At 46.3% G+C, this 22,977-nt stretch overlaps 1 protein-coding gene across 1 annotated transcript in view; it reads right to left on the minus strand.

Annotated features, from left to right (window-relative positions):
* Positions 1 to 22,977, minus strand: part of TLL2 (tolloid like 2) — a 116,913-nt gene that overhangs the window by 62,195 nt on the left and 31,741 nt on the right. The window contains 1 exon segment of the mRNA XM_055300211.1: positions 5,986 to 6,066. Coding sequence (XP_055156186.1) covers positions 5,986 to 6,066 — 81 coding nt within the window.

Consider the following 22,977-nt stretch of genomic DNA (forward strand, 5'->3'; position numbering starts at 1 on the left):
TTATTGAATGACAGCTTCCCCCTCGGTCCAGTGAGAAATTTAATTTGCCGAGGACTCAACACAGGAAGCATTTGCCGATTAAAAATATATCTAAACAGATGTTCTGCTTAGCCTGGAAGAAGGATCTTAATGCAACTGTCATTATTGGATTTTCTTGGATTACTACTATCTGGAATCAGAGTCCACATAGAAGGATGTATTTATTTATTTTGGCCAAGAGTCCTACATTTGAAGAGGAGCTCAGGGGCATTTGAAAGGATTTAACACACTGGCGGGGGGTGGGTGCAGGCTGGGGGATGAAGTCCATTTCCATTCTCTGACTCTGGGAGCAGACCCCATCCTCAGTGAAAAAGCAGAGCAGCCATAGCTATTCAAGGTCTCATCTCCAGCTGAAGGCACAGGCGTGTCCTCAATAGAACCAGGCCTACCCCAGCCTTCTCAAGTGAGGAACTGGGAATTTTCCATGATTCAATTGGTCACTCCCACACTGGAAGCAAACATCCTGACAGTCTAGCCATCTGCATTACCCCCACCCCAGGGTGGTGGGCAAAATCACAGCTTGCCTGTGAACCTTGAAAGACTAAAGAATAGCCCCTCCATGAAAGTGGAGGCTGGATTATTCTATGTGATGGTTTTCAAACCCAGCTGCACATGTGAATCAGCTGGGGAGCTTTTTAAAAATTCTGGTGTCCACCCCCTGCCCTGAAATTGCAACTCAATCAAACCTGAGTGGAGTCCAGGCATGTGAGTTTTTAAAGCTCTCAGGTAGTTCAAAAGCACAGGGACGTTTGAGAACCACTGTTATTGCCCAAAGGTTAATAGCAGGGGGTTTAAGATCGGGAGACTTAGCTCAAGATAAACGCTGCCATTTGCTTACTTGTGTGGCCTTGGATAAGCTATTCTTCTTGCCTTCTGAATCTTCCTTCCTGCTGCATGCTCATGTTGGGGACACTGAACCAGGTAATGAATGTCAAACACCTGCCATGTGAGCTCCAGTAATTGCTAGCAAGTCCACATGTGAGGACAGCCTGGAAAGAATGCCTAAAGTTAGGTCCAGTGGTTCCACCCAGATACACCGATATTGGTGACGTTTGAGGATTCAGGTGCTGAGTAGCTCTGTTTGTACCCAAGTTTGCGGTCTCTGGTAAAACAAGATTCCATTGTGATTCTTACAGCACAAAGCCCTTAGGAACTGTTACTGGGAGTGAAAGGTCCATTCTCTGCTATGCATATGGTTCTGGAAATCGGGCTCTATCGAACAGTCACAGCTTCATTGGAGGAGCGGTTACACACTCCATTTCATTAATCCTATTAGCAGCTCTGAAATGCATGCTGAGCACTCATCTCCAGGGGAGGGAGACTCTTCAGACCAAATGGTCTGCCAGGGCGATGCTGAGCGAGCAATTCTATGAGCTCCCCAGCCTTTCCCAAAGCTGGGAGCACAAATCCCTGTGGTCAGGGCTGAGGGGAGCCACATAATGCCAGGAAATAAAACCGCTGCTGAAGCCAAGGGGCCAGAGTGGAGGGGCTTCCCTCAGATCCTTTCTCCTGCTTGGGCGGTCTCTTTTTCTAGGGGTGGTGGGAGGGGGTCAGGTCATGATTAAAAGGGAATCTGAGATTGACACAATTTGTCTTATCTTTAATTTAAACAAAAACAAGAGGCACCCATGCTGGTGCCTGACAAGGCCCTGGAGAGGTGAATCAGATCGAGGGAAGGCTGGAGGGGCGGACTAGAACAGCCTGCTCTCGGCTCACCTCTGAGGATGCCAAGGGTCTCCTTCCTCATCAGGCTTGCCCAGGATGCTTAAGGCCCTGCCCATCTGCTGCTACAATATGGAGTGGAGAGACTGGCTTCGCCTTAACATTATCCTCTTCCAAAAAACCAGGGTCGGGGGCAGCCCAGGTGGCTCAGCGGTTTGGCGCCTGCCTTCGGCCCAGGGCGTGATCCTGGAGACCCAGATCAAGTCCCACGTTGGGCTCCCTTCATGGAGCCTGCTTCTCCCTCTGCCTGTGTCTCTGCCTCTCCCTCTCTCTGTGTCTCTCATGAGTAAATAAATAAAAAAATCTTAAAAAAAAAAAAAACCAGGGTCATTGGAGGGTCTGCAGACTACAGATTTAGACCCTGTTAGGGGTATGAGGCATGGTGGCTGGGGGCGTGCATTCACTGTCCTCCTTAAAAAGTCCCCCAAAAATCTCTTGTTCCAGTGTGGGTATCATGCACAAGCCAACATACCCGAGGCAGAATGTTAATGAGCTGCAGCCCCCTTATTTCTTCCGGTCTCCCTTAATTGTGTTTCTGTGCAGCTGTTGAACAGCTGTGGAATCCCAGTCCAGAGGTGGATGATACACTTCCAATGCTGGATAATATTGTTCTTGGAGGTGGAGGTAGAGAGGAAAAAGTGGAGTAGCTACATTCGTCCAGCACCTCTTAAATTCCAGACACTTGGCTGTGCACTTTGCATAAATATTATTTCTAATTCTCTCCAAACCTCATATGAACACTTATATGAGGTCCTAGCTACTAAGTGACTAAGCTGGGGTGCAAACCCAAGTGTGTCTGACTGTCTAGATTTATTCAGTTGAGTCATTTTATACCAACAGATTAGTAAATACTAAGAACCCTGACATGTCTATTGCTGGTTGGCAGGTAAGATGCAGAGAAAAGGCAGGATCTGGTCTCTAAATACAGCCACAGCTCTTATCCTTGTGAGCTCATGCTGTTTTTCACATTAAGGAGTGGAATCTATTTTCTTCTTGCAGTTGGGCAGGACTTTTGGCTTGTTTGACCAATAGAATGTGGCGGAAGTAGCATTCTGGGTACTCTGAGTTCAAGCCTTAAGTGGACTGGTGGCTTCTGCTTCTTCTCTCTGAGAAGCCAGCTGCCATACTGTAAAAAAAATCTCGGTTTAGACAGCTAAATGGAAATCCATGTGGAGAGAAGAGCCACATGGAGGTACACGTGATTACAACTTTTTTTGGACCACCACCCAGGGCCACCCAGCCCAGTCAAGTGAGTGACCCAGCTGATGTTAGCCAAAGAAACACCCCACAGAGCCCAGTCAACCCACAGAATCATGAAAGATAACAAATCACTGTAGTCATTAGGTTCAGGAGAGGTTTTATGCAACAATAAATCACTTAGGAACAACAAAAAAATCAGGTGTGGCATCTATATCACTGCGGTGATAGCAAACCCCTCTAGTTTCATCCTCACACCCTATGCTCCATTGTTAGCACTAAGTGCTGGTCATCTGTGGCCAAAATGAAGTGCCACTGAGATGACCAGTTGTCTGGGGAGTCTAAGAAAGCACAAGCCAAAATACTTTGAAAAAGCAAAGCAGGAAACCACAGATTTTAAAGGAAGCCCTGCACATGGTCCCAGCAACATGCTGTGAGATAGAGAAATGAATGCACATTTATCAAAAGCAGGAGGGAGGAGGTGGGTGCATGGGAGCTAATGAATTTGCCCTTCTCTAAAAGAGGCCAAACTGATAAGAGGGGGATCAGCAGCCCAATAGAAAAATAAGCAAAAGATAGGAAGAGGCAAATTACAGAAGTATACCCCCTAAATCACTGGCAAAAGGCAGGAAAAGATGCTCAAAGTCATCAGCAGTCAGGGAAATCCAAATTAAGTAATAATACACTACTGTTTACATTATTAAAAACACTAATAGCACCTAGTGCTAGAGAGGATATGGTGAAAGGGGCACATTCATAAGTTGCTATGGAAATGTGAATGGCGTTACGCTTTGAAGCCCATTTTAGCAACACCTGTTAAAAACATCTCAAGCATGTGAGGATCTACGTTCAGGAATGTCTACTGTAGCATTGCTTGTGATGACAAAAACTTGAAATGAGGTGAATGTTAATTGATAAGGGAATCATTGGATCAATTATGGTCCATCCATGCCAGGAATATTTTGCAAAATATTCAAAAGAATAAATTGAAGTTGGGACACCTGGGTGGCTCAGTGGTTGAGCATCTGCCTTTGGGCAGATCCTGGGATCCTGGATCCCATGATCCTGGGGTCCTGGGATCGAGTCCCACATTGGGCTCCCCGTGGGGAGCCTACTTCTCCCTCTGCCTATGTCTCTGCCTTTCTCTGTGTCTCTCATGAATAAATAAATTAAATCTTTAAAAAAAGAATAAATTGAAGTTATCAAAGGGCATTAAAGGGGTTTCCCATGATGTACTGCTGAATGAGAAAAGTATGATTCATAAAAAACACATATTGAATATGATCCCACTTTTTAAAATGATGAAGCTTGTATTTGTATACATGTTTATATCCCTATGTAAGTGTCTATATAAATACATGTGCATGAGAAAAATATGGAAGATGCCCACAAAGTCATCAGCTTGCATTACCTGGGGAAGGGTAGAAGAGCAGTATGTAGAAAGAAGAAGGGAGGGAGGTAGCCAAATGAAAGGGAAAAGAATTTATTTATTTTAAAAGATTTATTTATTTATTCATGATAAACAGAGAGAGAGAGAGAGAGAGAGCAGAGACACAGGCAGAGGGAGAAGCAGGCTCCATGCAGGGAGCCCGACGTGGGACTCGATCCGGGGACTCCAGGATCGCGCCCTGGGCCAAAGGCAGGTGCCAAACCGCCGAGCCACCCAGGGATCCCCCAGAAAAAGAATTAAAAAAAAAAAAAAAACATTTAAAAGGGATATGATGATATCATTACATTTATGCATTTGTGTGAAATTATATATATGCATATTTATGTGGCAAATATAAAACAGCATTAAAGTGAAAACATGGCAAATGATTTCTATTTTATTCCTACATGGCCATCCTTGAAAAAAGGATTCTGGCATTTAAAAATTATTCCTTTTGACAGGGTCAGTGACGCAATGGATAATGCATCTGACTACAGATTAGAAGACACTAAAAAATATTCCTTTTGACACTGTCAACTATACTTCAATTAAAATAAATTATTCCCTTTGCTCTGCATTTATTTTATGTAGAAGAAATGCCATTGCCGGCAGTGATGCTTCCAGGGAGACACCTCCATCCATAAACTCCAGGCTAGAACCGGGACAGGACAGCACCCATGTGTAAGCATCAGTGTGCAGATATCAGACAACACTTCCAGGCAGGCACCTGCTGACAGGTGGCCCTGCCCACAGCAGGCCACAGCCTCATTTGATCCTCCCCCTGCAGGCCTCAAGGTCTCTGGGCTATTCCCTCCTCCCCAGCCTCCATCCCAGCTTTATTTTCTCTCCTTGCCTCCCATGCCCACTTGTTCTGTCAGACTCCTAGTTTCCAAGGACTCATGATCCCTCCTGTCTGCTCTTGGGGGCTGCAACTCACAAGCCAAGCACTGGTGAGAAGAGTCATGAGCCTCAATGGCAGCAGAGTTTAGCTGAAGACCATACAGCCCCTGAGCAACCAAACGCCACCCGTCTAGGGCTTTCTTTGGTAGCCAGTCTATCCTCAACAAAAGGACACTCTCCCTCATTCCCACAGACTTCAGTGCTCCTAGTCCACTAAGATAGAAAGTAAAAAGTAAAAAGTGGAATAAGAGGTTTCCAAAGCTGGGGCACCTGGGGTGGCTCAATGGTTAAGCGTCTGCCTCCCTCTCAGGTCATGATCTCAGGGTCCTGGGATGGAGGCCCACGGAAAGCTCCCTGCTCAGCGAGGAGCTGGCTTCTCCCTCTGCCTCTGCACCTCCCCGAGCTCAAGCTCTCTCTCTCTTGCTCACTCTCTCTCTCTCTCAAATAAATAAATAAAATCTAAAAAAAAAAAAAAAAAAAAAGAAGGTATCAAAGGGGGAATGACTGCTTCGTGGGTGTGGGATATCCTTTGGGGTGATGCTGGAACGAGACAGCGGGATGGTTGTACAACACTGTGAATGTACTTAATGTCACTAAGTTACACACATTAAAATGGTTGAAATGGAAATTTTATGTTATGTGGAATTTAACACAGAAAAAAAAAAAAGGCCCAAAGACCTGGTAGGGCCCCACATTACCCTTTCCAGCTTCCTCGTTGCTGCTGGCGTTCGCGGCTGCAGCACTCTGCCAGCTTTCACGCGGCCGCTCCTCGAGCCCACCTGAAGGAACCAGGAAGAACAGAAGCGTGAGGACACGTCAGCCTCCCTTGTCGGAGCACCAAGAGATAAAGGAGAAAACCTGGTCGCCTGGGGGCTGACCAGGATCCCTGGCAGATGGGTAAGGATTCGATAACAGAGTTGGCTGAGTGCCTACCGCGTGCTGGGCGCTGTTCTAGATGCTAGGGCAGAAAAGAACCTGCTTTCTCATAATCATGCACATAATTCACAAGTTAGAAATATCTGACTCTCCCCCGCCCGTCAGTTCCAGGGTACATGCAGTGAAATACACAGAGTTAAGAGGCAAATCCCGGAGTCAACCCGAAGCCAGCTTCCTCACCCTCACCCCCATTAGGAAGCCCAAATGTAAACAGGACACTCCCTTCCGGGGTCCCCTGGTGTGGAATGCAGGCGTACGTTGTTGTCAGTGCTGCTCTTAAATATGTGATGTGGCCCACACGGAGGGACTGATGGCAGTGGACAAGGGGGAACCAGGCAGAGAGGGAGGCGGGATCCACAGGGACATCAGGAATATAGTTGCAGGCAGGGAAGCAGGGAGGCTGATGGATTAGATACAAGGTATTGAGAGGGGTCCCCAAGGATTCCCACCTTTGGGGTTTGAACAACTGGGTGGGCTGTGACACGGGGGAGCAGATCCGAGGGCAAAGCCTATGCCCAGGAGAGACTATTGCACATACAAAACCACATCAAAGCAACTACTGGACAATCTGCTTATACAAAATCATTTCTTGCATTTGTTTAGAAATTTGCAGCCTGCAAAGCTGTCTCTCCGTATCTCCTTTGACCCTCATCAGAACATTCTGCGGCAGACACAACCCCATTTTACAGAGGAGAACGCTAAGACACAGAATGGTTAGCCTCAGGTTGTCAGCCCATATGGAAAGCTCGGGGCTCAGGACAGGGTCCCCCAGTCAGAAGCCTGATGATCTTTCCTGGGCCACACAGCTCATAGACGACCTGCTATGACTCGGTGGGATCCCAAACACGCAACCCAGTGACCTGGCCCCAGACAACTGAGGGAGAGGGCCCTGCAGCCCCGCAGCCCAACCTATGACACTGGCGGGAGACCAGGCGTGCGCTGACATTTTTGTGAGCCTCCATCCCGCCCGGTCCGCTGCCTTTCTGCCAACTCGGAATCCGCTCACACTCCCTGCAGCTGCTGGGGCGTTGGCGGCCAGCTCCCAGCCTCTGGGTATTCTTCCAGCTGTGATATCATTTCCTCTCAGGCTAAAGGTCGGGGGAAATCCTGATGGTATGAAAATTGCTGGCCAACAGAGGAATGTGGCATGTGTGGAGTGACGGGGAGCCCGAAGCCCAGGCTCCGGGACTAGCTGTGTAACTGTGGCTCAGACCTTGGGCATTTGCAGTTTTTCATCTGTCAAATGGGCTGTTTGTTTTGAAGACAAAATGAGGCAATGGGTTTGTTTAGGCACTAACTCATTCAACAAATATTTATCCAACACCTGCTACACGCCAGATGCTGTTTCTGCTGCTCAGGATACAACACAGAACAAACACTACCCTGACCTCATGGAAATTATATCCTGATGGAGGGTAGGGGGAGAAAACAATAAGCAAATAGTCAACTAAATATTCAAGTCAGTTGCCAAAAAGCACCATAAAGAAAATAAATAAGGGTGAGGGGAACAGTGAATGCTAGGGATAAGGGCTTGCTGTCTCGTGGGAGATAGAGAAGCACAAGCCTGAAGAGAGTGAAGGAGAGACTCTACAGAAGACTAGGGCAGGACTTTTCAAACTAAGGAACACAACAAGTGCAAAGGCCCTGGGGTGGGAGTGTGCTTGGTGGTAGGTGAAATGGAATGGGTGAGCAACAGGGTAGTAGGCAATGAGGCCAGAGAGCAGTGGAGGGTCTGGAAGGTTAGCTCATCTGGTGCCATTTTCAGGATTTGGCTTTTATTCCAAGGGATCTAGACGAGAGCCAGAGGACATGAGAGGGCTTTGTAACTGTGCCAGCTTTGAATATGACCAGGTTTATTAGTAGTGGACAGGAGGGGGACTCCGGAGGCTGGCATTTGAAAGGAGATTCCACATAGCATTAGCCCAGCATGAAGGGTTGGTAAATTTAGATGTGCTTGGCTCCTGCGAAAGGGGTGGGGGGAGGCAAAAATATTAAACCTGTAAGGATACGTGAGCACAGCCCGGGTTCAAGGTTAGCTGTAGGCTGCAGTTGAGGGCGCAAAAGCAGCAGAGACTGATACTCAGCTGTGCAGCAGGCAGAGGGGGGCAGGAGTGGACAACTTCTGATCCACCTGGCCCCGGTACTTGGAGTTACAACAGGAGCTAAAGCCCTGGAGTTGAGGGGAGAAGAAGGTGCTCCCTAGTAGGTGGGGGGGTGAAGCGGGGGTGAAGAATCAGCATTTACTAAATGCCAGTTATGGAGCTGAACATGTGCTAAGAACAGTGCTAAATGTTCTTCTCATATTGAGTTTCATAATTCTAGCCTCCTAAAGACACAATGACAAAAGTGCCATAAACATCCCCATTTTCCAGGAAGGAAACAAGACTCCAAGAGGTGAAGTGACTTGCCTGTCTCAAGGGTACAGAGAGTTAGCAATGGTGATAGCTGGAGGTGGGTCCTCTCTGACCCTCAAATCTGTGCTCCTTCCCCTCAGCCCCAGGACCAAAAAGAACTAGAATAGGTAGGGTACCTGGGAGAGGGTGGTTATTCCCAAGGGACCCATGGCATTTTTTTCCCCCCCAGGAGGCCTGTGAGAGCCTCGGGGCCTGGTGAGCTAAGAACACAAATCCTTCCACTATCATCCTTACCAGCAGGAGACTACAGACTTTTTTTTCCTCAGAAGGGCAGCAAATCTCATGCTTCCAGTACAGCTGAGCCCGGGATCTACCTGGATTTAATGTGGTTTGCCCATTCTCCCGGAGGAAACTCTACCTGAGGCTCCCCACTGCCCTTGGGATGAGTTCTCATTCCTTGCGGCCTCCTCCACCTGGTGCCTTGGGGCTTCCTGCTACTTCTCCTACTCCCACTCACCCACCCCACTCAGCTACCTATAGCACCTTGATTTCTATTTTCCTCAGCCACATCCACCTCTTTACCTGGCCAAATCCTCCTTGTGCTTCAAGTTTCAGGTGGGACCCTACTTCCCCTGGGACTGCCTCGCTGCTCCTCCCAGGTAAGAAGCACTCTGCTCTGTGCACTTTGCAGTGGCTGGGCTAATTCACATCCCTGATCACAAGGTATCGGTATCTCCTGTCCATTCAGTTGATCCTTGAGTCTGGTTTCTAGTTTCTCAGCATCTTGATGAAAGGGACCTTGTCTTGTCCACCGATGAACAGCCAGCACTGTGCCTGGCACATAGCAGACGCTCAATAAATTACGGGATGGATGGATAAATGGAATGATGGATGGATGGCTGAATCAGGTAGATGGTGCTTAAAAAGATAACTCAGTCTTTTCTAACTTGGCCTAATGGATGGGAAAATCTGTCTTCATCAGGTTTTATGGAAACAGGGAAGCAGATATTCTTGGAACAATGGTTCTTAACCTATCTTGCGATTTGCGATCACCTAGGAAGCTTTTTAGACAAACACTGATGCCGGGTCCCATTCCACATAGGTCATATTTAATCAGTCTGGGCCTGGGCTGGGCCTCGGGATTTTCCAAAGCTCCTCAGGTGATTCTAAGGTGCAGCCAAGGTTGAGATTCACTACTCATGGAACCCGTAAGAGGAAGGCTTAGCTCAAGATATTTTCTTACAACCAAACTCTTCCTTCCCAAGCTCACAGAGCATGAAAGATGTGGGACTGGAAAAAGACATCAAACACGAAAAAAGTCATTTCTCACATCTACATCAATGGAAAATGTTGCTCTCTTCCAGTAAAAGCTAGCAAATGAGTAAGACAGGTGTGACTGTGGCTGGAACAGGGGCCGTGGGCGCCACAGAACCAGGAAGAGAAATACAGCCTACCACAGACAGGGGGACAGTGGGGTAAGAGCATGGTGGTGGGGGGGGTGATATATTTTTCCTTGGGTATAATTGCAAGACAAAAAATATTTGGAAAAAAAAACATATATATATGCCCGTATTTGATCTTTGGTTAATTACCCCTTCAGTGAGAGGATATGCAAAGACCTTGTAGATTTCATTAGTCACAGGGGCTTATTCAAACGTCTCCTTTGCATAAGAAACCCAGGCTTACAGCTGGTCTCTGGGAAAGAATGCCCTCCAGGCCTTGAAAAGAGAGCTACAGGCCTGTTCACGCTCTCACTGAAACACAGCGGAGGTCAACGGCCCGTGATGCATGGGGCCAGGATGAAATGTTTCTATCCAGCATTTGCAATTCAATCCCACAGTTTCCTTTATGGAACAATTCACTAAATTCAGAGTTGTTCTTTTTTCTAATTCACCATATAATTCACCTCCCAAGTTCAATTAAGAAGCAATCTGTTAGCAACTTTGGGAGCAAGCTGCTTTTCTTTGGGAAAGCCCAATTTTCTTCCGCTCCCAACAAAAAGTAGCTTAATTATATGCATCATATGAGACATTGATGTATACACAACACTCCTCCACCATAATTAATGAAATATTAGCTATATACATTGAAAGACATCTAGGCAGAAAGAGATGGGCTTTTCTAAAGCCCAAGAGGACAGAGTCTTGTTCCACAGATCAAGACTGCTTATTCAAATATATGCTCATGCATAGTGACTATGAATTAATATTCATTACTGTGGTATTATAACCAAAACTTGATATCATTTATTCCTTCCATCCCTCATTTGCAGAGCCTAACATTATTTTGTTCTTGGTTTTCTTAAACACAAAAGTAATTACCATTTTTAAAGTGTTTATTGTTTGCAGGTACTATGTTAATCTATTTAATCCTCAAGCCAACCCCCACCCCAGGTGCTATCATTCCCAATTTACATGCAGGGTAACTGAGCCTTAGAGCAATTAAGTGAGCACTGGAGACCCACAGCCTTGGGTGGGAAGGTTGAGATTCTCTCCAGAAGTCTGGAGTCAAATCCTTTAATATACATCATGTGCTAAAGTAATCCTGCCAGGACAACCTACGCTCTCCATTTACTCACTTTGAATACCCTCTAACCTACCAGAGGTAAGTTTCTACCACGAAACTCTAATAATAATTTTTTAAAAAATCTCTAGCACGAGGTGATCCTAAAAATCATTTTATTACTAGTCCATTCATTCAATAAATATTGGTTGAGAGTCTGCTTTGGCAGCACTGGGCCAGGTTCCTGAAGCGAGGACAGCCAGGGCTTACCTTCATGTTGCCTTCATGGCTCTTGTGCAGGGGATAAAAATCAACAATACACAAGATCATTCCAAGAAGGGATTAAGCACTTTGAAGAAATTAAAACAGTTTTTTGAAAGATCAATGGGGGATGAGAGCCCAGGGAAGGTGTCCCTGAGTAGATGGCATTTGAGCTGAGACCTAAATGATGAAAGAGGGACCTCCATCTGGGGAGAGCATTCTAGCAAAAAAACAAAAACAAAAACAAAACAAGCAAGCAAACAAAAACTCAGTAAGTAAAAACATCCCGAGGAAGGAAAATGAGTCCCGTGTGGCTAGAGCCAGGGCTGAGGGCAGCGTGGCAAGAGCTGATGCCTGAGGAATGCACAGCCAGCCTGTGCAGAGCTTTTGAGTCTTATCCTCACAACCATGTCTTAAGCAGTCTTAATTTGCCATGCCCTTCGGTCATATGTAATATGCACAGCAATCCCATGAATAAGTAATATTCTTCCTCTTTTTACAGAAGAGAAAATGGAGGGTCAGGGGTAACTTGTTGGAGGTCACCAGCTGGTAGTGACCAAGTCTGCATTCCAAGCCTGGCCCATCTGACTCCAGACCCTGTGCTCACAACTGTTGTCCCCTACCCTAAACCTGTGTAAGTGTGGTCCAAGTGAGCATCTCAGGCCAGGCCGATGGATGAAATATCTGCCCACCTCTTTCAGTGCAAGAAACACCTGCTCACCACTATGGTAATCAATGTGTAATCCTAAGCAATTCAGTGCCAAGTAAATTTTATATCTATGCCAAATTTCAAATGCTACAGAAGGGAAAGGGAAAATGAGTTAAAAGATCATTGCCAGCTTTTGTTAATGAAATGATTTAATATCAGCAAGTGTGTAATAAAAAGGGAATTCTTTATACACTGCTGGTGGAGGAGGAATATAAATTGGTAACATTTATGAGGTAATTTAGCAAGATGTATCAAAATAGGCAGTAAAATGACTTTGACCCAAGAATATGACTTCTAGATATTGGCACTAAGGAACTGATTGATGATAAAGACAAAGATTGTTTTATCTCCATATTTTTATAATAAAGACTGTAATAACCACACCCCCAATAGGGAGGTGGTAAAATGAATTACTATGTAATGGAACACCATGTAACCCTCATAAACTGTTTTAGAAGAGAGTTTACTAAGTGGGAAAATGTTTGTATTGTGAGTCAAAAAACAGATAAAGAAATAATGCCCAGGGTGATTCCAATAGAACCGGCTATGATCCCATTCTTTTTTGAAAAAGCACACGCAAAAAAGATGAGGGGTGGGGAGCCTGGGTGGAAATACCCACAATACTCATCATCATGATCTCTGGCTGGTGATTTTTGGGTGAATTTCATTTTCTTTTTTTTTTTTAATTTTTATTTATTTATGATAGTCACACACACACACACACAGAGAGAGAGAGAGAGAGAGAGAGAGACATAGGCAGAGGGAGAAGCAGGCTCCATGCACCGGGAGCCTGACGTGGGATTCGATCCACGGTCTCCAGGATCGCGCCCTGGGCCAAAGGCAGGCGCTAAACCACTGCGCCACCCAGGGATCCCTAAATTTCATTTTCTTATATATTTTTTTGTAATTTCTAAATTGTGATCACTTTTATAATCAGGAAATAAAGGGATTTTCTAAAAGACGACCTATAGTATAGCACACAAATGCCTATGAACATGTGCTCTGCACTTTGTCGTGCACATGTGCACACACGTATGTACACATATGCACACCCACACACAAGCAGCTGCCAGGAAAACCTTTCTCCACTGGGAAAGCAAGAAACATAGTCATGTTTCTGCAGAGGGAGAAGTTGTGGTCTAGTTGTTTTTTCTGCTTTTCTGTACTGACCATGGAAAGAAAAAGTAATGAGTCCACATCTCAGCAAGATGGAAGGCGGGAAAACTCATGGCTGAGAAGTGAGAGGGCCTGTCAGAATCATCTCTCAGACAGTTTGGGGTAGGCGATTCCCAGGTCCAGCCCTCTCTTCTCCAGCCAGTTACCTGGCTCCCACCTATGTCCAGCCATTGACTGATGAGGCTTCAGAATTTGCTCCCACTCCAGGAGGAAGCTCATGGGAGGCTTCTTTTTTTTAAATATTTTATTTATTTATTCATGAGAGGCACTGAGAGAGGTGGAGACATAGCAGAGGGAGAAGCAGGCTCCCTGTGAAGAGCCCGATATGGCACTTTATCCCGGGGCCCCAGGATCACACCCTGAGCCAAAGCTGAGCCACCCAGGAGTCCCGGGGAGGCTTCTTAACCATGACGATTTGAGCGCTCTCTTCCCAGAGCCTCCAGCCAGACATCCATTTTGCTTGGTGTTGGACCCTCCACCTATCCTGAATGCCTGCACCTGCATTTTTCCTGGTCCCTGATTGTTGTTACAACTATGCCAGACCTTTTGCTTAGGTGTGATCTTGAAGTAATACCTACCTTTTGCTCACCTGGCTTCAAGCCTCTCCTGAGACTGGACTCTAGCTACTCTCATACACATGGCTCACATCTTTCACACCCGCCTGACCTTGGCTTTTTCCATCACTTATTGCTGCATAGCAAATTATCCCTCTCCATAGAGTGGTTTAAAATAACCATTTTATTCCTGCTTCTGATTCTGTGGGCCAGGAACTGGGGCACAGAACAAATGGCACTGGCTTGTGCTCCACAGTGTCTGAGGTCTTAGCTGGGATAGCTCAAATGGCTGAGGGATGACCACAGTGGCTCACGTGGAGCCGTATGTCTGGGGCCTTGGCTGTCGTCCATGTGGCCTCTCTTGGGCTTCCTAACAGCATGGCTCTGTTGGGCTTCCTATCAGCAGATGCTTCCAAGAGGCAGCATTCCAAAATGATGAGTCCCAATGTGCCAGTGGTTTGTAAAAGCTTCTGCTTACACCATGCTCTCTAGTCTTCTACTGGCCAAAGCAAATCACACACCCAAGGCTAGAGTCACTGAGGGAGAGAGAGGATGGTACTAGGGAATGACTGTGCCAGGTGAGGTCTGTCAGGGAGCATGAATATAACAGCCTACCTACCACCTACCTGATCTCTGTTTACCCAGGTTCAGCCAAATCAGGTGGTTTGCAAGGTGGACCTACAGCACAGGCTCCAGGGTCAGAGTGCTTAGGATTTAGCCTTTACTTCACCACTTACTAGCTGTGTGAAATTAAACAAGTCACTTAACCTCTTTCTCTTTCAGATTCCTCATCCATAAAATGAGGAGAAGAGGATTCACCTCATGGGTTGTTATGAAGATTAAGAGAAATAATACATGCAAGGCATAGAACAATACCTCGCCCCAAACCAGCACTCAGTTAGCTATTACTATGATTACTACTATCTCTATTGACTCTAAATAACTCACCCTCAGTCACAAAGCTAGTAAGAGGCAAAACCCAGAGGCAATCCCAGGCCCCTTTGCCTCCACTGACAGCCTTTATAATATGGGGCAACTTGGGGCTTCTCGCACACATAGGTTTCTAGAAGCTTCTGAAGAGGTCTGTTTCTAAAGCAGGCAGTGGTCAGGTGTGGGAGCACTAGAGAGGCATGGGGGTAGAAATTTAGACCCACAGTATTCACAGCTGACGGTGGGGCAGCAAGAACCAAGGAGCACGATGGAACACCAATTAAATCCTTCCCTCAGATGCTGAGGGCCAAAATTTGGACTTATAAGCTGAATGCATAAAAGGAAGATTTTGGAAGAAACTTCTCAGTCCCCATTTGTTCCCTTCAGGGTTCAGTGAGCGTTATGAGCAATGATCTTGTTTATTATGTGCTTGCATGTTAACTGCCTGCCTCCATGACACCCTCTAAAACACAAACTCCATCTTCTTAGATGATGTGTCCCCAGGTGTGGGATGGGCCTGGCAAGCAGGAAAGGAGGGAGGCAAAGGGAACCCAGTGGACATTTCACCAAAGTGCTGAGTAAACAACTCTTCACAAAGGCAAAATTCTATTTCCCCCAGACTCAGCATGTTACCATTAATCTCATTATTTTGTGACTCGGTCTTTGCCTTGTGGCTCTGTCCTATATGATGTGACAAGAACAGAGAACGAAGTGAAAACTGAAGAAAGGGTTACTGAAGAAAGGGTTACCTAAGCCTCGAGGGGTAGGATTCTCACTCCGCAGTGGAAAGTTCTTCAGAAGAGGCACATGTCTGTCCTCATAGAAAATCTTATAATGGGTTTTATCATATGACCTTTGTACAGATGACCAAATGACCAATAAAGATTTTCAGATGTCTCAAAGGGTAAGGCCCATGGATTGGGTCACAGAAAGAGTAGCAGGGAACTCAGGAAATCAAAGAAGGGAAGACCAACCCAAGCTCTCTTGAGGGAACGGGAGGAGAGAAGCAGAAAGGACCACAGAGTTCCATGGCCTTTGTCTGACCTTTCTGGGTAGAAAGGCCTGGTTCAAGGAGAACTGCAAAGCAATGGCTCCACCTTTAAGAGATAACATAGGTAAAGAGAGGTAACATAGGTAAGGTGATTAGGGTTTTTCTGGGTGGTAGTAAATGTCAGTGAAGTATATGGCCCCTTTTGTTTCAAAGAGGTTCATATCTACCAATGGTCCCATCCCACTGATTCACAAGGGCACAAAGAACCTGTTCTGTCTGATGCCAGTGCATTTGCTGAGCCATAAAATGCCCCCTCTAAGACACTGAGCATGTTCCATCTGCCTTTTTCTGTATTTTTCCCCGGTGCCAAGCAGAGCCCCGGACATGGCATGCTGTATTGCCAGGAGGTGCCAAACACTGAACGTTCAAGAAAAGAGCCTCCAGAAGAGGGATCTTCTTTCATATTTCTAGGCAACAGTTGAAGCTCTGGAACCTTCCTTGATGGAGAAGAGAGAAGAGGTGTGGCCAGTGCCATGGGACCAGATGTACGGCCCAAGGATGGTATCCTTTACCCCCTGGCCCAGTGCGCAAACTCAGACACCAGAGCTGGCGGGCCAGGCAAGTAATACATCAGAGTGCAAGAGGCTGGCTGAGAGACGATTAGGGGGAGCAGGGCCTGTGACAAACCGTAGAGCGTGTGCTCCGGAGTTTGACCCATCCTTATGCAACTGCATGGATTGTTGCCGCATGGAAATGCTGGACCGGCATGATCAGATCCCCCAACTTTCCAAGAGGAGCCAGAGTTCCGGATTTTTATTGGAAATCTGATTTTTTCAAATGTTGGCAGCGAGTTTAAAAATGTGAGCACTACAAAACAAACAAAACACATCTGCAGACCAGATTTGGCTGGTGGGCTGACCGCTTAGGATCTCTGGGCAGCAGATTAAATGGGAAAGCCATGCCTTTAGTGGGTGCCAATGTCAGAGAAGACAAGAGCTCCTTCCCCTGGACCATGGCAGCTCAGGTCTTGGGGTACAGGAGGGTAGCAGAAAACCTGGGAGGCAGAAAGCAACAAGTAGCAGAAGGGAGTTAGAGGCTCAGTGCCAAGGTCAGCTGGGGCTTTTCTCTCACTGTCTGTGGGCAAACAACCTCATTAAAGGACACTGAAGAGAAATAAGATGACCAGAACACAGGAGGAGTTTCTACTGGCAACTCTTCATCACCTCCTCTCTCTGAGCCTCCTTGGAAACCAAGGAAATAATGATCTGCAGACCTCTATGGAAACAGCCCCCAGAAGAAATGTGACTTTGCTCTGACCACCCTGTACATCAGTCACAGGTTAGCACGATGGGAGAAGAGTCTCATCTCAAACACAGAGGCAGGACCACCTGCTGCCCCTCAAGCTGCTTCTCCAGCTCTCTAGTTCCAGCCCATTTGTCACTGGTGCTCAGTGGCTTTGCTGTGGGAGGCAGCCTCAGCTCTCTTAACTTTCTCCTGCCCATTGTTGTTTGTTGTTGTTTTCTAAGACAGAACAAAAAGAGGCCACAGCCAGATTCCTGCCAACACCTATGGGAGCCCAATGGAGGGTCTCAGGTTAGATACAATTTGAGCAGAACACTCTGAAGTCCCATGAGTTATCAAATGAAGGAAGAGCCAAAGATACTGTGGTTCTCTAATTAGCTGTGCATGCAGCAGAAACTACATGTTTAGTCTCCATACATTTCTGGATTATTGTTGACAAAAGAACCAGGAGAATCACTCTTGGCCCTCAGGAAGCATAGAGCTAGCTCAACCTCTCATTTTTTGATAAGAAAAGTGAAGTTCCGTGAAGTGATGGCCAAGCTGTCATGCAGTGGCTAACTGTGAAGGGCTGTGGCACTGGTTTTGTCCAAAAACAACTGAGTTCATTATCATGTTCAAGAAGAAAATACTTGAGTAGAAAATGCATTTGTGACAGAGGTCAGTTTCCAACTATAACAAAATATACACATATCTAGAAGAGGCCAAGAAATACAAAAGCAAAGAGGCATAATTTTAAGAAAACGAAAAATACTAAGCTTAAAATATTTAGGGGGTAATTTATCCAGTGATAAAAGCATCCTTTCTTAAAAAATAAATAAAAACATCCTTTCTTTTGTCAAAAAGGATTCACCATAGGGTTCTCTTAAGTCAAGGTGAGAAATTTTTTTTTATATCTAGGCCACTGATACTAGAACATTTGATTGGCATAAGTAAGCAAGTCTTAAGTACGACTTACATCATTTCATTCTGCTTTAGAGAACTATTCTTTTTTTTAAGATTTTATTTATTTATTCATGATAGACAGAGAGAGAAGGAGAGAGAGAGAGGCAGAGACACAGGCAGAGGGAGAAGCAGGCTCTAAGCCAGGAGCCCAATGCGGGACTCGATCCCGGGACCCCAGGATCATGCCCTGGGCCAAAGGCAGGCGCTGAACTGCTGAACCACCCAGGAGTCCCCTAGAAAACTATTCTTTAAGTTAAAAACAGGTAACAAAGAATTTCATTCAATAAATACAAACAAAAATATACACAGTTAAAGGGCAGTGAAAAATGATCGAGATTAAGAAAAACCAAAGAATGATGTCCGGGGAGGTAAGGCACAACCTTTCTGTTAGCCAAAACCAAGGGGCAATGATTGGGTCCTCAATGATAGAAGGGGCCCCCAGCTCTCGTGAGGCTGTGTTCCCAAATTCCATGTGTTAAGATGCTGACGGGAACTCATAAATATTTTCCTATGGAAATAACAGAAATGGCAAAGTGGGTGTAAGGTTATCAGGCTTGGCCCCAAGACCAAGTTAACCCAAAAGAGACCACCATTCATTATTCTCTGTAGCCACAGTCACAGACCCACCTCCTTCCCTCGTAACTTTGTTTCCTCCATCTACCTCCCTGGGACTCTGTTGTCAACCCTCTGGTTAGCTCACTTTATACTCTCAGATTCCTTCCGCTCTTAGGACTTCCACAGTACCCTACATAGGGAGGTGCTGCAGGCATCAAGTGGAGTCATTCCAGTTGAAGATCATGATGGGAACTCAGGCATGGTGGCCACAATGGGTCATATGCAAGAAGAAGCAAAAGCAAAAATGAGGCACTTTATGGCCCTCTGAGAAGAGACGCCCGCTTTGCTCCTTTCTCCTAGTCCAATCCCCAAAAGACTGGCTCTTCTCTTCTGCCTGTCGGTGGCCCTGAATATATCCTTAAGTGAATTCTTTACTTGAGCTATCTTGAGTGGGATTCTGGAAGTTGAAACAGAATTTTGTCTACAATGCCAGGTACTAAATCTTATTTGTCCTCCTTCTCAAGCTCAATCTCCCAATTTTTACTCAGTCTCCCAGATTTGAGGTCTATGAGGTGCCCAGAGTTGTGGCTCCCTGGATGAATGCCTGAGGGTGGTCATCATTCCCCATTACCCAGCTCTGCACCCCATTGTGGCTCCAAGTGGACTTCCTGCCCAGTGTCCCCAAATTCTGGGAAAGGCAGTCATAACAAAAATCAACCTAAAGGTGAATTTACTTTTCCCAACACTTCAAGTTCACAGCGAACTCTGGCTTTAATCCAACGTATAAATCAGCCTCTGAATGAGGCCCCAGGGAAAGAGATGATAGAATCCTTATGTTGTATTGTTTTTTTCTTTCCCAAAGAACAGATGTGCATTTTATCAGATGCCTCTTTATCATCTCAAATCATTTACTAAATTGAAGACTTTATGGGCAGATTGGCTGCCAAGCCTTGCCCAATTTCTGCCCCACTGTCCCCCTCTCCTCTCTGCTGCCAGCGGCGGTCTATGGGCTCAGCCTGCCCTGACACTGGCCAGCCATGTCTTAGGTCAAGGGGGATATAGGCAGTTTAGGCTCAACACGGGAGGGTCACAGCAGCACTTCACCTTTAACCTGATTTGGATCTGTGTGCTCCTGCCTAATTTCTGACCCTTGTCTTCATTTTATTCTTTCAGGCCAAATCTCCAGCTTATTGTCCTCCCTACTACCCATACCCCCAGAAGGAATAGGGGTCTTTGCCTTGTTCTCCCAAGCTTGCAACTCAAAACTGGAACTTCCCGTGAGTTCTACTAAAGGTCCTTCTGATGCTATTTGCCTAAGTCTCAGCTCTTGTCCTCCTGGTGGCCCTTCTCTGCCTCCTGGCAGTGCCCCAGGCTAGATCCCCAACACCAACTCCTATTTGGATGACAGCTGTCACCTGGGGCCTTCCCTCTGAGTGTGAGTTCTGCCTGCTGGAGCATGCCTCCTCTAGGAGGCTGGGGGCTACCCCACACCAGCAGGGCCTTATGATCCCAGGTTGCACCATTCCTCCCACACCCCAAAATATGACCATAACCATATCCATCATTAAAATTCCATCTCTTCAATAGCAGAAGAGAAAGTGGGTATCCTTGGTGCTGAGCACAGACGAGGTCCCCCATTAGCACCTGATACTTGGAGGAAGGAGGGAGGGAGGGAAGGTTGATGTCAGGGGGTCAGCAGAGCTGTGAAGCAGATATATATCAGAGTAGGAGTTCAGCAAGTAAAGATCAAGTTCTACACCACGGGAGCCAAGGAGAATTATCATAGGAGGGCAGGGATGATTGGAGCAGTCAGCTGGGGGAGAGGGCTGCAGGTCTGAGGGGAGAAGGGATGAAAGGAACCCTGGAGAAGTGAGCAGGAATGCTGGTACTCCTTCTCTGGCATGGAAATGACATAAGGACCACATTTTCCATCTGGGAATCTAAGGGCCCAGTAGAGATTAGCTATTGGCCACTTGGCTTAAGGATGCCCTTTTCAGACACTTCCTGCAAGGTGACTGGGCCTGAAGGCACCACCCTGTAAGCAATTCTTTCACTGCTGGCACCCACATTCAAATGCATCCCACATTCAAGCAAACAAACCTAACCTCAACTGACCTCTTGGGGGAGCAGAGAGAGCAGGAAAGCAGGAAGGCCAACAAGCACTCCTGAGGCTCATAGCCCCGTCCACAGACCACAGCATTTGTCTGGCATCTTTCACATGCCTAGCCTGATGCTGGAACAAAAGAGGACAAGCCAAGACCAAAGACGAGTCACAGCTGGACAGGCTGGGGGATGCGGCAGGGCACACTGTGAATGTGACCTGAGACAACAGAGGGCATGATGAGGTGAAGCCCCAATAGCACAGGGAACTCTTCCTCATCTTTTCCCATCACCCCTCAAGGGTGCTGATGGGGAGACCAAGTTTCCCTGGCTCAAAGGGACAGTGTCAGTGGTGATGCCAGCAGCTATTTCTAGAAGCAATGGAGTGTAGAGGCTCAAAGTAGGGCCTTTGACATGACAGGTAAGTCCTCATCTTGGCTCTACCAGTAATTCGTTGTATTAGAGTTAGTCACATGCCTCTCTGAACATTTGCCTTTGTGTCTATACCAACCACATAGAATCATCGAGTGAGGTTTGAATGTGATCATGTGTTAGAGTCTGTAAGACACACAGAATACAGCAAATGCTGGTTAGTATTATGCTTTTTGTTGTTGCTATCAAAGAAGAACCAGCATCTAAGCCATTTTCAGATCTCTCTCTGGCCAACTTTGTGATTCTAGAGTTTGACTCAGGAGGACCAGGGAAGGCTAGGGAATTGGCAGAGATGTCCCATGGGTGGATGGGGTCTGCACTCAATGATCTGCATAGATCACAGTGCTGTCAGCCCAGCTCCAGAGACCCCGGGAAGGTGCTGCTGAGTACATACAGTGATGTAAAAGAATTCTAGGGCATATGGGGCATGTGGAGTCTTGAGACACAGAGGTGGGCCAGAGAGAAGAGAAGACAGAGGAAGAGCCAGCATAGGGGCAGCCATGGTAGCAATTACTTATCAGGCACCTATCAGGTGTCAGACCCTGGCATGAGTGCTTTACCTATCACAGTTTTCAGTCCCCCCTGCAAGATAGGCATTAATATCTCATTTTACAGATAAGGATCGAGTCACCCTGAGACCCAGGCTAATCAACACAGAGCCAGAGAGGCAACCCAGGCCCACCTGACTCCACCATCCAAGGCTTTCTACACTGCAGTCTGCAAGGCCAGGGATGTCCACAAAAGAAGAGCATCTCCAACAGAGTTTCATATCTTGGGATTCATGAAGTAGTTAAATCTCTTGAAATTCCAAGCAAAATTGTGTGTGTGTGTTTGTACTTTTTTCCCAGAGAAGTGCTCATAACATTCATCAAACTCTCAAAGGGGTCTATGAACTTGAAATGTCAAAGTACAATGTACTTAGAGAAAGGAAGTCACCAAGACCTTATTCTCCAGGCACCTGCTCCTCCAAAGCCCTTGAGGAGATGGTGGAAAGGTTGAGGAAGATTGCTCCCTGACAGCATCTTGCTCCTCTCCAGCTTTCTAAATCAGTAGTTCCAGCAGCAGAGGCCACCAGATTTTGCTAAAATGGCATGTGGCATTGTGTGATGCTAGAAGACAGACTTGAATCCAACCAATCTGGCATTCATTCATAACTCAGGACATTGTCCCTTCTACAAAATGTCACAGGGAGCTACCACAGCCCTACTTCTTATCTGGACACTCCCACCTCCACTGAAGAAAATTGATGAATTAGTAAAGCCATGTCCCCAAAGTTTAGGAAATGTCTCCACAGGAATGGAAACTGAAAATCACAGCCTGTCAATGGGGCTGCTTAAAACAACCGCACCCACAAACACTCTCAAGAGTCTCTAAAGCTAAATATGTGTTGGAAGCAGAGACATGTTGGGTCTCCATTTATTTATTTATTTATTTATTTATTTATTTATTTATTTTTTGGGGGGTCTCCTTTTTAGAGCTTCAAACCTTGGATGGTAAAAGCCCAGAAACCCTCATAGTACCTGTAGGTCCCTCATGGGCATGTGTTAGCCTTGTATGCCTAAATTTTGTCCCTCAATGCTCAATGACCGTTGAGTCTCCTATTTTCTCAAGCCTGAAACACTGGAGTTCAAATCCAGAGCTCTAACTGGCTTGAAAAAAATGAGGATGTGAATATTCAATGGGAACAGGAGGCGACAATTACATGTGTTCCATGTAAGAAAAGGAACTCTAGGAGCTGACGAGTCTACCAGGTGGAAGGACCCTCATGATTCCGAGAGGAGGCCCAGAGAGGGGAGGCAAGGTATCCAAACCTACGTCTCTCACTCCTGCTATTTCATTCTTTTGAATGCAGGGGCCCAAACCACTGGGCTTATGCAGACACTCACATAGATGGCAGGAGTTAAGGAACTTAGGATCCAGAGGAAGGTTGGCTTCTTAAATAGAGC

Source organism: Nyctereutes procyonoides, unplaced genomic scaffold (assembly GCF_905146905.1).
Source record: "Nyctereutes procyonoides isolate TBG_1078 unplaced genomic scaffold, NYPRO_anot_genome, whole genome shotgun sequence".
NCBI lineage: Eukaryota > Metazoa > Chordata > Mammalia > Carnivora > Canidae > Nyctereutes > Nyctereutes procyonoides.